General features: G+C 41.9%; 1 protein-coding gene across 1 annotated transcript; it reads right to left on the reverse strand.

Moving 5' to 3' along the window:
- Window positions 1-3,163: 3,163 nt before the first annotated feature.
- On the reverse strand, window positions 3,164-14,729 carry LOC115782483 (NUAK family SNF1-like kinase 1). Its single transcript, XM_030732661.1, has 7 exons — window positions 14,184-14,729; window positions 10,515-10,635; window positions 9,702-9,853; window positions 8,318-8,383; window positions 6,596-6,715; window positions 6,003-6,135; window positions 3,164-5,913 (listed from the first exon to the last, which is right to left on the reverse strand). The coding sequence occupies exons 1-7, from the start codon at window positions 14,514-14,516 to the stop codon at window positions 4,748-4,750; spliced, it is 2,091 nt and encodes a 696-aa protein (XP_030588521.1). The 5' UTR covers window positions 14,517-14,729; the 3' UTR covers window positions 3,164-4,747.
- Window positions 14,730-15,041: the final 312 nt, after the last annotated feature.

The following is a 15,041-nucleotide window of genomic DNA, read 5'->3' on the forward strand; positions in this document are numbered from 1 at the left end:
ACACACACACACACACACACACACACACACACACACACACACACACACACACACACACACACACACACACACACGCTGAAGCTAATGAAAAATAATTTACAACTCTGCATTGAGGACATCATGTAAAATATATCTGTGGTTCTTTTGTTCTTTTGTGATAAATAGGTCATTGTTGTTGGTGGCTTTGATTGCTTCCTCCTGTATTTCTTTCAGTCTGTTTTCTAAAGCAAAATCAAGCCACAGCATTTGGATAACAGGGGATTTCTCCGCAGTCATGCTACCATTCACCAGCTGCGTGAGGCCCAGTAAGCAGCCTGCTTTTGTTCACTCAGCAGTACTTTTATCCACACGTGAGGGAACAGGAAGAAAAGCCTCTTGGCCTGCAATACTTAATACTGAACCCCTTCTACTCAGTAAGTATTGCAAATATTTGGAGTTCTTAAAAATATTTAAAGTCCTTTACTATTAAGTCCATGTGGTTTAATGAAATCACCAATGTGACTGACAGGAAGCCCACACACATTTTAAAATGCTTTAAGCTGACAATAGTCTAATGTGATCCTCCTCTGAGTGTTGAAGCCAAGTTTTTTAGTGACTTGAGGACCAAGGTTAAGAAGATAGTTACTGGTATTATACAGCTTACTGATCAAGACAGGTATGGGATAAGAAGAGGTATTCAAACTATCAAAACTAGCAGACTAGCAGTAAGATGATTATGTTTAGAAAATATATTTGTTTAAATAGTGTATAATTTTGCAACAATTGTGTTAACTCAAAGACATCTGAAATATTACAAAATATCCAGATTAGGCAACAACACAAGCTAAAACAGCTGTTTCTATTTTTAAACTTGGCTGTTTGATAATCGTTATTCTTCATGAACTCACTGTGTGTTACAAAACACCAAAAACATCTTTGCACAAGCAAACATGTAATCATCATATGGTGCCTATGAATACACACACAAATAACACATAAAATGTTTAAATAAAAAATTAAATAAAAAATATCAGGTGCATGGAATCAATCCATTAAATAAAACAGTGCTTTAACATAATGTCAGGAATTCAGTCTGAAAGTTAAGGTGAAACTAGAAAACTGACCTTTCATTGTTATTGAACCCACCATGGAATAAGTCAATAAGAAGAAATAGAGAGTTGCTGTGTGGTGTGCTTTAAGAACAAAAAATCCCAGATTTGAATCCCATGAGATGTTGAGCTTTTCAAAGGTGTAATGGAAGGAAACCTCAAAACATCCTGCAACTGAACAAATTTTGCCTGAGAATTTTCATCAGACTGTTTTCCATCTGCAAGAAGTTATTTCTGCTAACAAGCTTGTGAGGCCAAGATTGTGCTCATTTACCACAGACAGTTATTATATCTATCAATTTTTTCTTTAAAAAAAGCACATTTTCCCTGTAGTGTTATTTAAGTACATCACCTTCCTCTATCAAATGCTTGCTTGTGCAAAAATGACCAATAAAAAGACAGAATGTGCTTTTCTCTTCACATGAATGTACATTTAGTTACTTTAGTTACTTTTCACAACTGTTTCCCACATTTCTTTGATCGAAGCCCTGTAAACTATTATTCATATAATTCTCTAAAACCATGTCTTTCAATGAGCAAAAATGCTCAAAATTCTGAACAGACAGTGAGCGGACATGTCCACATGACAGGTGAACCAATAGCGGCTAGTGTTGCTTTGTCTTCAACTGTAAGAAAACTATCACAAAGAACTGTGAGCTGGTTGTCTTTCCCCATTAGCAAATTTGAAAAAAAAATATCCTGTACTGTATGAGTGTGCTTTGGGACATAGATTATAATTTGGACTCATAAGTGTCTTTAAATAATTGGTAAATGGGCACCATGGCAGTACAGTGGTTAGCACTGTTGCCTCACAGCAAAAACAGCCCAGGTTTGAATCCACCAACCAGTTGGTGCACTTCTGTCTGCATTTTGCATGGTCTCTCCATGCCTGTGTTGACTTTCTCTCTGTGTCCCGGCTCCTAAACTCCTAATACATGCATGTTAAGTTAATTGGCATTCCTAAGCTAGAGGCTCCAGTGACCCTACATTGGATAAACAGGAGAAAAATGGATGGATATTTAGATGATTTAAAGATACTGTTGGTTAAAAATGTTCTTGAGATACTTTAAGCTCTGATTGTTTTCGATCTTAAGCAGTGATGCAGAATACTGAAGTCTGGGTGGAGACAACAAAGGCTGCATCACATTTACTCATCTACTCACTGTGCATGCAGTTTAAACATTAGCCAAAAATAGTTAAATGGTAGTTCTTGTGTAACATAATTGCCCCCATGATGCTGAAGGGAAATGAGGACAGTTCTAAAAAGTCACCATCAGGCCTTTGCTCTGGAATTCCTCCTCTACTGTCCAAGTGAACAGGTTTTTCTCCAATCAATCATTCACATTGTATACCACATCCTAAAATGAGAAGAACACTTAAAGGAGTTTAAACCTCCTCTAAGTGTTCCTGCATGCAGACTCCATGTTTACCAAAGACCATGGCAGGCTTCTTCACATCTAAACAAGCCCTGCTGGTGAGTTTTGTTTTGTTGGAGATGTTGGAAAAGTTTTTAAATGTCGTCCATAATCCAATATACCTAAAAGCATGAAAATCCCCAAACATTGAGCTATAAAGTGTTTATTCACTGCAGAGGCTTTCAAAACACAGAGCTTAGAAACTGTTAAATGAAACCTCTGAGACTCATTGCTGCTTTTTCAAATCTATGGTTCTGCACGGTTGAAAAAGAAAACTAACTCAGGTAAACTGAGTTTATTAAATGTTTCAATAAAGCATTACATGACCGCTTGTGCTGAATGTTTTCCTTTTGCTCTTGCATTTAACTTAAGTACATTAACTACTGTGAAAAAGAGCTGTAGTCCAACGAGAGCTGAGTTTATGAAGACAGAAATACAGAAAAAATAAATGTAACTAAATGGATAGATTTTTGTCTTCCATGAGAAACATTCTCTATCATGTCATGTTCAGAGAGGTAATCAAGCCAGCTACTCAAACCGTATCAATGCAGTTTTTCTAGATGCAATATGTGTTTTAACAGTCGCTGCTTCTTTGCATTCTTTCATCAGAAAAAAAATAAGTGCAAACTGTTCTGATTCAAATAGTTTATTTTGCCCAGAAGAACAAAAATATAAAAAAAAAGTTTAAGAGAATTCTTTTTGTCACAGTATGAAAATCACAGATTTAAAATTGCATACATCTACTGCATACATCACCTTAAACATCCAGAGCAGCACAGGTGGTGTCACGGTAAAAAGCAATGTGATCTACCTGCTATGCACACTGTGTGTGTTGGTGCAAATGAGCAAACTGTGCACAGTGCAACACTGTGTGGTATAAATATACTCAAAAACAAATAGTGACATTGGCAATACTTAAGCTTCCCAGATTTAGCATTTTAGATAAGTGGAACATAAACATTTAATGAATGGTTTGTAACCAATATGATGTATCTGTCAACAACTACAGCCCCTCTTGTGGGAGCCCACAGTGTATAAATATTAGCAGGATGGTAAATAAATGAATAAAAACAAAATTTATCCTCAGATGAGAAATTATAATTGTTGACAAATAATATAGGTTAATACCGAACACTTAAAATGTCCTGATACAGTATCTGCTACATTTTAGTGTGCTATAACCATGTATTAATGTTTATATAAGGCTTATAAAGCGATGTAAAGTGCTGTCACAAAGTATCCCAAAGTTCAATTCAGCAGAATTTATACAGAGGCTGCTACAGTCTAGTTTCCATCCAAACACTGCACAAACTAACAAATTTCAGAAAATCATCAAGCGCAAAGCAAATTTATATGCATATCTATTTTCATATGCAAATGTTAATGCGTGAAGATGTTCACTTCAAGATACGTAGCTGATGATGTTAAATTTATAGCTGGGTGCTATCGCAACCACCGCAGAACAACAGGGTGCAAATTATATATCGCAAAAGATCACCAGTAAAAACAGTAACACTGTCAAACAATGCAGAAAATTTGAAATTACATTTATATTTGTTTCATAAATTAATTTAATAAATGATCTTTTTTCCATCAGTCCTGTATGCTTTTAGCTAACATACCTCATGTACAGTTTTTCTGTAACAGCTGGCTTCGACTGCCTCATTTCACTGCTATCAATATACCAACATTTTACTTTATTTACAGTCATTTTTTTCTCCTTTTTTCTGAATTTACTCCTCAAATTTCATATGTACAAAAATGTCCAGAAATGCAGGTGGATGGAAACACTCTTAAGTCCTTTGACTTACTCATACATGACACTGTAAATCCAAGATGGGTGGATTAGCACATTAGCAGATTACAGCAGTTACACAAAGATTTTGAGAGTCGTGAACAAAAATCTGCAAAATCTACAAGATCTTGTTGTGCAGGTGAGGTCAGACCGAGTCCATTAAACTATTCTGCCGCAGTCAGCGCCCATCTCTGCAAATCAGCTCCCGTTTAGATGAATACAGTTAAACAGGCTACACTATAGTTTACATGGTGCTTTACATTGGCAGTGCAATGTCACGAGAGTCTGTGTACTTGAGATGCAACCGTTCCAGAGTTCAATAAGTCTTTTCAAGATGGCAGACACCGATTATCGCAGAAAACTGAACTGAAGAACTGCAATTAAACCCAGTTTTCAACACACTGAAGTTTCTTTTACCCTCTCTATTATAGCATTTCCTTTTTTGTCTGTTATTCTTCAACATCCCTGTCTGCCTCAGCTCTCAGCTGCTCCAAATCCTCCTCAGAGCCGTGCTGCACCCCCCTTGAGAAAATCTTGCGACGTGACTGGAAGCTAAGATCCAGCAGATCAAAGGAATCGGATGAGAAGAGGCTATCCTCGCTCACCACGCTAGAGGGGCGGCTGTGACGGCCCTCAGCATCCCCCGCGGTCTGGAGGAGATGTTGCAGAGCCTCAGGGAATATGGCAGGAGTTGGAGAGGGAGATGAGTGGTGGTTGTCAGGAAGATCCAGACTGCGAGAAAACTTTCCGTTACGTTTCAAAATACCTTTTCGTCTCCTTACTGCTTCTGCGTGCATCGTGGGACTGCCTTGAACTCCTGGGAGACATGTTTGTTGTTTGTGGGAACATGACTCACCTGCATTATTTTCTATAATTCCTACACCTGAGCCCCTTCTGTCTGATGATGAACCATAACCTGACTCTCTACCATACAAGTTCTTTAGTATCCCTTTCTTGGGCATTTTGGATGAAGGCTGGCTGAATGTCGTCGGAGACGGAAGGCTGGTTGACAGGACGTCAACATACACGTGAGCAAGAGTTTGTGTTCGACAAGGCTGTGGAGCGGTGTTACAGAGCTGAGAGGCAGAATTTTCCCTCGGAGGGCTGTGAAAGACTGAATCTAAACTCCTCTGGTGTTTCAGAATACCTTTGGGCTTCTTTCTTTCAAATGTGGAAGTGGAGGAAATCACAGTTGAAGAAGCAACAGCTAGACAAACGCCAGCAGAAGCACCCTGTGCACTCTGGGGAATTGCATTCTCCTTGCGAGACTTCCTAAGGCTCGACATTCCACCACGTACCCTTCCTCCTCCCCCGCAGTCCTGCTTCAGGGGCAAGCTGAAGTAAAAGGGGTTGGAAGCGTGTTGAGGAGGACCGGAGGAGTCTGACGATAAGCACTCTGCATCCACTGTCAAATTGCTAGTAGCAGTAACCTGATTCTGCCAGTCGATGTAGCGAGCCAGCAGCGGGGAGGGGCATTCTTGGTGCAGAGATGAAGGACAGTCACACACACTCTCTTCATAGCCCCAGTTAACCCACCAGTGGTTAGCCACGTCCTCTATCGTGGCCCTCTCATCCACACGCACCGTCAGCAACCAGTCAATGAGAGCACAGGCGTCTGAAGGGAACAGAGTCAACGGTTATTAAGAGTGACCGCACACAAGATTTTAAAATAAAAATATAAACAATAATGCTGTAAAGATTTACCCGAGGGAGGGTTGGGTCTGCGATAGCGACCTTGGGTGATCTGTTCTGTGAGTTTTGTGTGACTGGCCCCATCAAACGGCATGCTGCTGTAGACGAGGGCATACAGCAACACCCCCAGTGCCCAGCAGTCCACCTAAGAAACAAAAACACACACAATGAAAGAGACATGTTTTAATATTCTTTCAAAGCATTGGGCTTCATAAAACTTCAAAAGTTTGATGAATAAAAACTGACATATTCTGGTTTAAAGCTACACTAATCCAGATCGAAATATCATATTGTTCCACCAATTTAGCATTGCACTAATATAAATAACAACGCTGGGCTCATGACAGACACAAAGTTTTTCTTGCCGGCACCTGGCGCATACATTACCCACAATGCAACTTATTAGCATCAGCTAATGTACAAGAATACTGCTTCTTAAAACAAAATCAGCCAGATGTGGTAACAGTACCAGATGATATAATTTCACCAATCTCACCAGAAACAGTACTGCAGTCTTGCAGTAAAAAAAACCCCCACATGAATCTGTGAACATTTTAAAGCAATTCACATCCATAATGTTTGGAAGTAACAGCATGTTGACCAACCTCTGGCCCCTGGTACGGCAGCCCTTTTACGATCTCTGGGGCAGCATAGAGCGGACTGCCACAGTAGGTTTGCAGCAGCGTGCTCTTCTGGAAATGATTCGAGAGGCCAAAATCAGCCAGCTGCAAAGAAAGAGAGAAGACAAATTAACATATTTTGATAATAATTATCTGTATTCCTTCCTAGTGCTAACACTATTCAGTGCTTTCACAGCTCCTGGAACATTTGATGAATGCAGCACATGTATCTGTGCGCTCATATGTTTGTGCCAAGTAAACAAAAGGGTTCATGTGACACTGAGTCTCAGTCATAGACGGCATAACCACCTAACAGCTGTCGCATTACAAAACAACAGAGCTCAGTCTCTCCATAGCCGGCAACACTGACCACGTAAACTTTAACACTCATCCTCACACAATTTGAATTCCTCTTCAGTGACTATGTACGGCAAGCTTTTAGTCATGTGGAAAAAATACACAATAACTCAAAGCAATTCCTTTTAAAGGAGTCCAAAATACTGCAGGTATGCTGAGCTTTTGCCAGAGTAAGTGTGAGTGAGGAAAGGGAAGAGGGCCAAAAGCATCAGGCTGCTTACACCCACGTAACGGAATAATCACTCACTCGAGGCTACGAGAGCCATACACAGATATACTGTGTCTGTCCTCTATCTGCGAAGATTATAAACATGCACACTATCAGGCTCCATGGTGTTAAAAATATTCACAGTGACAGCTTCACTTCCGTGGTAGAGATACAGGGAAACACAGACCTCACTTACAGAAGATGACTTTGTATATGCAAGCCAGGTCACTGTGTATATAGATCCAGTGGCAATTAACACATTTATTTGGGCTACTCTGTGTTTGTGTGCGTTCAGCCTGCAGTGAAAGCTGCCTCTGCCCACCAGAGATGGTTCTTTGGAACTCTCTGCCAGCTTCACAGTGAATTATTGTGTAAGACAAGCTGCCGTCCGTGTTTACTTATGATTGAAATATGAATAAATACCAAATGTTTTCAAAATACTCAAACAGAAAATTACACTCTGCAGACAAATATGGAACTTATGACCCAACATATCCGCCTGTCTGCCTTCTACACATTCCATTAAGCTGCTATTGTGCAGACATAATGACACACGCATTACACGGAGCCCTGGTCATTTCCTGCAGCAGATGCCGAGAAGGGCCAGCGCGGTGAACCTCCAGTGATGTGGTTGGCAGCGAACAGAGGCCTGCAGAGAGGTCTGCATGTAATGTTTTCTTTTGACGGGCAGACACATATATAAACCCTGGCATGAATCCCAAGATTGTTTCTAGATTCCCTGCATTCCCCGCTGGCCATGCACAGCTCTGACATAAGGAGAACAATGACCAAATAAGGCTAGAAATATTCCCTGTCTTCCTTTATAAGCCCTTACATTGTGTTTTTTCCAGGTTCAGTATGCGTGGCTCAACAACACATTAAAATTCCTGTGGGTAGAAAGTGCTCCAACATATGTGCTGAAGGTGCTCTGTGTTTGCATTTTATTTTGGAGGTGGCACAAATATCCAAGCAGCAAGGGTCAGATGATTATAAGAACCTTTGATGCATTGAATTCTAAGGGCAGAAATTCTTTTCTCAAAAGTAAATTGTTTTAGAAACCCTCATTCATTTCTCATTTGTAACTATTATTCTTTTGGGGCTTTTTGGCTCAGTTAGTGCCTGGTATGTTTGTGGGATCCTACCTTTACATTCAAATCTTGATCTAAGAGGATGTTCTCCAGCTTAAGGTCTCGATGCACAACCCCGTTCTGCAAGAGAGGAGAAACACATGTGAGGTCCTGCTCTGGGAGAGTCTTGAGGAAGATCAGCAGACTGTTTAATTGTCCTCGGGCATGAGAAAGTGTTTTGTTTTAGGTTAATTTATTGGATCAGGGTTTGAGCTCCTGACTGGCATTAAGCACCAGTGTGCCAGCAAGAAGCGCACCCCCTGTGTAGCCTGGCGAGGAAGACTCAAAATATGTACCGTCTATTGCAGGATTAAGTGGTCAGCAGAAAAATGTTACAACAGAAATGTGTGGCCACCCAAGAAGTCACGTGACACAGGCACACTAAACATTCTTGTCAGTTTGTCTTAAACAAACTTTATTTCATGAATTACATTCTCTTCTGAGCACTTATGTGGAGGAAATGGCCCGTGACCTTAGACAATACTTGGTGTGCAATATATAACAGCACTCCACGTGCGTGTGTGTGTGTGTGTGTGTGTATGTGTGTAGGCATTGCTGATTAAAATATGAAAGCTGTGGTTAATTGTCTTACAATCTTTTAAAATGTCTGTGAACTGACTGGAGGAATAACAAAAAAAAAAAAAAAAAGAAGCAGTGAATAACTCTTGATTATTTCCATTTTTCTTGTGAAGCCTTGATAATCTGTCCATGTGCCCTGCATACCTCTGAGGCACATTCAATAATTCATTCATGCTGGAACATTCATGTCTATTTTGGGACAATATTCAAGGGCACGAGGAGCACAAATTCCACCTCCCTGCACACTATAAAGACGCAGAAGCTGAATGATAATCTCTGAGTTTAATGTGAGGGATTCACACAGACTCCAAACTGCCAAAATAAGAAAAGCAAAACAACTGCCTTTCTCTCATATCCAGCTCAGCTGACTGTCAGGCATATATCGTCACTTCTATTGTAATGCACTTTTGTATGAATAGGATTTAATAACTCCTCGATAATTCCTGCTTTCTGGCCTGATTTGATGTACACAACAATAAAAACAGAGAAACAAGGAAGTATTTGTTCATATGCTGAGGCTTACAGTAATGTTGCAGGAGGCTCATTTAAGCAAAGTATTTGGTAAATGTGTCAGTGTGTGACTGCAAAGAACAATCGAGCCTTAATGCGCTCTTAACCCAAAGAGATCTGAAAACTCAAGTCAAGTTTTTCTGCAGTAATAGGATTAGGATTTATCGGTTTAACCGGTACAGTATTTGCATATGCACAATTGAATACTGAAGTATTCCACACGTGCCTGTGTGCACCTTCCTGATTTGTCATTTGTTCCTGTTGCGCATGTGCAGAGTGTATGTGTGCAGTTTGCGTGGTGTGTAGAAACCTTATGGCAGTAGTGGACAGCCGATGTGATCTGTCTGAAGATGCTTCTGGCTTCGGTTTCTGGCAGTCGCCTCCTCTCCTGTATGTAATCATACAGCTCTCCTCTGCTGGCGTACTCCATCACAATCACAATCTTATCCCGGCTCTCAAACACTGTCAACACGCAAAAAAGGAAATATTTAATGAAATGAATATTTCTGATATTCTGGAGATTTGGCTTATTGCTTTCAATAAAATCTCTACAGAGAGAGAAATATTTAGAGCATCTGTCACGTGCACAAATTTAATGAAGTAAGATTCTTACCTGATGAACAGCTACCAATCAAAATAATATATTCAAGTACAGTGACAGGTGTGAAGCTAATTATTTGCTCCCTTGTGGGGATCTAATATAACACCTCGCTCACTTGTTCTTATGAACAACAGGGCAGTGCCTGTGCTCGTGGTAGTGATATTTCACCCCAAATTAGTGGATCACTGATATGATTTTAAGTTAGTTTTTGGACAACAGTGCAGGTTTGTGGGACAGAATAAGAAGCCATTGTGTATCATTCTTTAGATCCATAGGAAATACTTAGTTGGATCACGTCATTGTTGGTTTTGGGCTTCAAATGGGATTTGTGAGCATTACCAGCATTATCCTTTAGGCCCCTGGCATTGTTGAACAACACTCGTGTAAATGCTGCTGTGTGTGTTGTGGGACTTAACATCTTTTGACTGACTTCAGTTAAAATATTCAGTGCCTAAATGCTATCTGGAGACGAGACTACGGAATCATGTGATTATGCATGAAGGCGTGTCGGCGCCATCTTACCCTCGTGGAAGCGTATGATGTTGGGGTGCCTGAGTGAAGAGGTGATTTCAATCTCTCTCTGGATGTGAATTCTGTCCAGGTCGTCAGTGATGCGCTCCTTGCGGATCGACTTGATCGCCACCTGGGAGAGAAGGCACAAAGCAGAGACATGAAGGTTTGTGTCCGAGTCTAACAACATCTGATGAATCTAATGACTGAGTGTGGACAGTTACCTTTAAAAACCAATAAAACTTTAGACGGCAGATTTAATTTCCATATTTCTCAGAGAACACACCAGTTAAACCATTTTCTGCTTTACTTCCATTAAAACAACAGATAAATGAACATGTATCAGTTCATGCATCACTTGCATAGCCACACGTGGAAACAAAGACATACTGTACATACTTACTGTTGACACACACACACACACACACGCACGCACGCACACACACACACACACACACACACACACACACACACGCACGCACGCACGCACGCACGCACACACACACACACACACACACACACACACACACACACAAAATGTCTAGGTATTAGACATGATTAGATGGGTTTAAAGGCCACATGGTGAGAGCAGGTCTCGTGATGTGAGGACGTTCAGAGGCAGAAGGCTGACAGCTGCAGCGTTCACACTCTGCTTCCTTAATCTCTCTGTACCCCAAAGCAACCCCCAGCTCCTGAACACACACGCAGAACTGCAATAAAACATACATCCTAAAATCAGCCTCTAAATCTGGGTGGATAGAATTAGTATCACAGAAACTGCACCTTACAAGGACAAGATACATGCAGGCAGGCAGACAAACAGGCATCGAAGTTTCCCTAAAATACATGATGGACATCTGAGATGTGGGATATAAAGAGTAGCTGGGGCTCTGGGAGTCATTTGTGAGGATGACATCTAAACATGGGACTAAACGTGCACTGTATAACCTTGTCTGCCCTACAGTGTCCCTGTGGGTGAGCTCCCAGCATTCTCAGCTGCCGGAAGAAAAAAATGCCTACAAGAAATCGGAAGACACGATTCGCACGCTCCATCAACCACGATAGTTATGCAACACAACTCAAACACACTCCAGGGAACCCCTGAGACTGAAGCGACCTTCTGAAACTCACGTGGAAGCTATGCAGTAATTAAAAATGCTTGTTTCGTTTTAAAAAAAATATTCTCTTATCAGCACAGACTCCAGGCTGACGTGTCAGTTATTTCAGTGGGTGTTGGGCAAGAGGCTGTGCCACATTCAGTGTTCGTCAGGTGAAGGACAGATGTCCAAAAGTTAGGGAGGTATTAACATGTGGATTGCCGTGTTCATGAAGAGTCATTTCTGACCCAAATACTTAAAGCAGTGTGAGGAAGAGAAGGGGAGACTGTAACCTGGGCTGCAGGGATGATGTAGTGCAGTGTAACAGATGAAAGGAATGAATTATATTAACATATGTAAACTAGGAGTAAAAATACTCCGACACATGACAGAGCAGAGCACCGACAATAGATGCACACTGGGTGTGGTTTGTCCATCAGGGCAAAGGGAACTTAAGTTCTAATAATTTTTGCTGATTTTAAAGGAGCATTTGTGAGTAGAGGAAGCTGTGGTTGTGTGTGTTTGTGTGAGCTCACCCTTGTACACGCAAATATCCTGCGGATGCATCATGCAGGGGTATGACCTCTAAAGTATCCTTCTCACCAACAATATCTCATTGTTTCCTCTAAAACGGCTACTTGACACATGAAGGAAACAAAAGCAGCATCTGTGAGCCACTCAGGCGCTCTTTGACATCAATACAAAATGTGAGAAGTACAGTCTGCATTATGACACCACGGCCACTTCAGATGTACAAAATTGAACACTGGTTTTCCCATCCCCTTCTTCTTTCCCTGCTGACTCTACTGTTGATTTATTGCAAGTGTGTGTGTGTGTGTATGTGTGTGTGTGAAGTCATCATTGGAGGTTCAGATGTACACCAACACTTCCTTCTTACCCTGCTGTTCTCACAAACACACACGCACATATGCATCCCAAGTGCCTGAGCATCACTAAAGGTCCCTGCTGCATCTGTGAATGATTTAGCAGCAGGATTATACAGGCTTCCTGCCAGAGAGACCTCTGACCTCCGATCAGCTACACAGAGCCTTAAGCGGTTCCTTTCCTTAACCAGGAACTGCAGAACTGTGCTGCATATGATGGCAGGGAATTGCACAAATGCATATACATTAAATCCATGAAGGAAACAAGTGAATTTTTCTGCAGCATTATTTGATTAAAAAATAGACACAAATGCACAATGCTTCAATTACTTTTTCTACCATGTTTCAGCTTTAAGGGGTCAGTGTAAATAGTAAGCCTGTATAGCAAGACTGGTCATTCATCTTTCCTTTTATTTCATCCTGGGCATTCATGAGCATGAGTTACATTCCTTTCTTGTAGCTTCACAGGCAAAAAAAAAAAAAACCCACTCAGACACATCTGACATCTCAAGTCAACTCTTTAATTTAAAATCACTGAGAGTGCCTTCTCTTCCTGCTCTTCTTCCCGCTTTCCTCTCCGCTCTTCCCATACTCGCAAAATTGCCCGCTAGCCTTGTTTCCAAAAATAATGCCTGTTTTGTTTCAAAGAATCTTCGGCATGTGCCGGCTAATGGCCCAAGGAATTCAGCTTTTCCCCCATGTCCTACCAAACTCACTCACCCTGCACGCGCGCGCACACACACACACACACACACACACACACACACACACTACAGGGCTTCTTTCCTCTCTCTGTATATTCTTACATCAATTATCCACCTTTTGCTCCATGTCTTATGTCTTTCTTTCTCAGTGATGGAGGTCTCAGTGGAAGAAGCCAGAAGAACTGAGAAAGTCTCACTTACACAATCTGAAAAAAATATATCCCTATTATGTATTATGTGCTTGTTTACTAAAATAAAACAGGAGAACTGGAGACCGATGAGGCCCCCGTCCTTTTTGATCACAGCACAGAGGGAGGGATTAAGGTCTGACCAGACATAAACCCACGATTATTCAAACTAATCTGGTACCACATTCTGTTGTAACCTAGATATTTAGAATGTAAAGCTAAATAGAAACACACTATGTTATTATGTCTGCCTGTGTGTGTGTGTGTGTGTGTGTGTGTGTGTGTGTGTGTGTGTGTGTGTGTGTGTGTGTGTGTGTTTCTGGTGAAGGGGGTGGTGGTGGTGTCAGACTCTAGTTGGAGTAGACCTATTGTAGAGATTTTATCCCCTTTCTTCAATTGCTGAGTGAGTCAGACCAAAGGCATCTCAGCCTGGCAGCACCAGAAGCCAGAAGTGGGTTCAGGATCCATGCATGAGCTCACTCGCACATATCCTACCACACACAGAGCACCCCCCACGAAGTTCTTTCCACCTTCAAATTAATATTTAATCACCAGTGAGCAACACTGTGGCAAGTGCAACACACAAACACAGGCGAAGTGTCATAAAGTAAAAGCGTGGACAACAAATCACGCTTTTATAGGCTTTTGCAGGGTCAACCGATGAGGTTAAGAGATCAAATCAATTTCAGAAACTGATAATTGATCATTTCCCATCACGCCATTTCACTCTGTGTTTAGAAAATACACAGCTGTGTAAAGCCTGACATAGAGTCATTTGACGAAATATGGTGACCGTGGCATGGCTTACCGTCTTCTGGCTCGCTCTCTCTACCGCTTTCTTCACTTTGCCGTAGGTGCCTTTCCCCAAAGTCTCCATCACCTCATAACGGTGCTTTAAGTTGTGCTTGTGCTGGTGCTTCTTTACTTCCATTGGCGCTGCTGCGGCGGCCGACGCCTGACCCACCTCCTCCACCGCTCTGTTTTTCTGTCGCTTCTCCGCGTTGCAGGCACGACGCCTGTCCATCTTCGGAGACTGCTCGCCGCCATGGTGGCTGCTGAATGCCGCGTCCTGCAGACAACCCAGCTCGGAGCGGCCGCTGGTGTTCATTGTGCCTCTGCCGTCCGCCTCACGTCTACCCATCCTCTCTGCGCACTGTGCGCACCTGTCAGTAGCAGCCTTCCCTGGGACCGGATCCCCAAATTACTTTAAGTTCTGAAAAAAAGCAGCTGAAGCTCTTGTTTGTGACTGAGTTGCCCATATAGAGAGTCACACGGCTGAAAACAGGCTAGTCTAATGGTTTGAAAATAAAGAAACTCCGAAACCTGTCCGATCCATCGGGCCAGCAGCTGTATTCTACCCCCACCCTCAAAAACACAGCAACAGGACCGATGGGAACCACATGGTCCGGGTCGAGGGGTGGAGCCTCTTCATTCCAACACCAGCTCTCACAGCAACATCCCTGAGCGTCACGCTCATTTGGGATCAATTTGGGTTTTTCCAGCGAATACTTGACCTGCTTAAGCAGCATAAGAGAGGAGAAGGAGGAATGTGCGGAATGTCCTTAAGGTCTGATTCACCCTAAATCCACCACTTCAGTCAGATAAGTGTGGTGATGCTCTGCCATGCGGTGAGCTTTGAAGGCTTTGGCAGAGACTATGTAGTCAG

Source organism: Archocentrus centrarchus, chromosome 7 (genome assembly GCF_007364275.1).
Source record: "Archocentrus centrarchus isolate MPI-CPG fArcCen1 chromosome 7, fArcCen1, whole genome shotgun sequence".
NCBI classification, from domain to species: domain Eukaryota; kingdom Metazoa; phylum Chordata; class Actinopteri; order Cichliformes; family Cichlidae; genus Archocentrus; species Archocentrus centrarchus.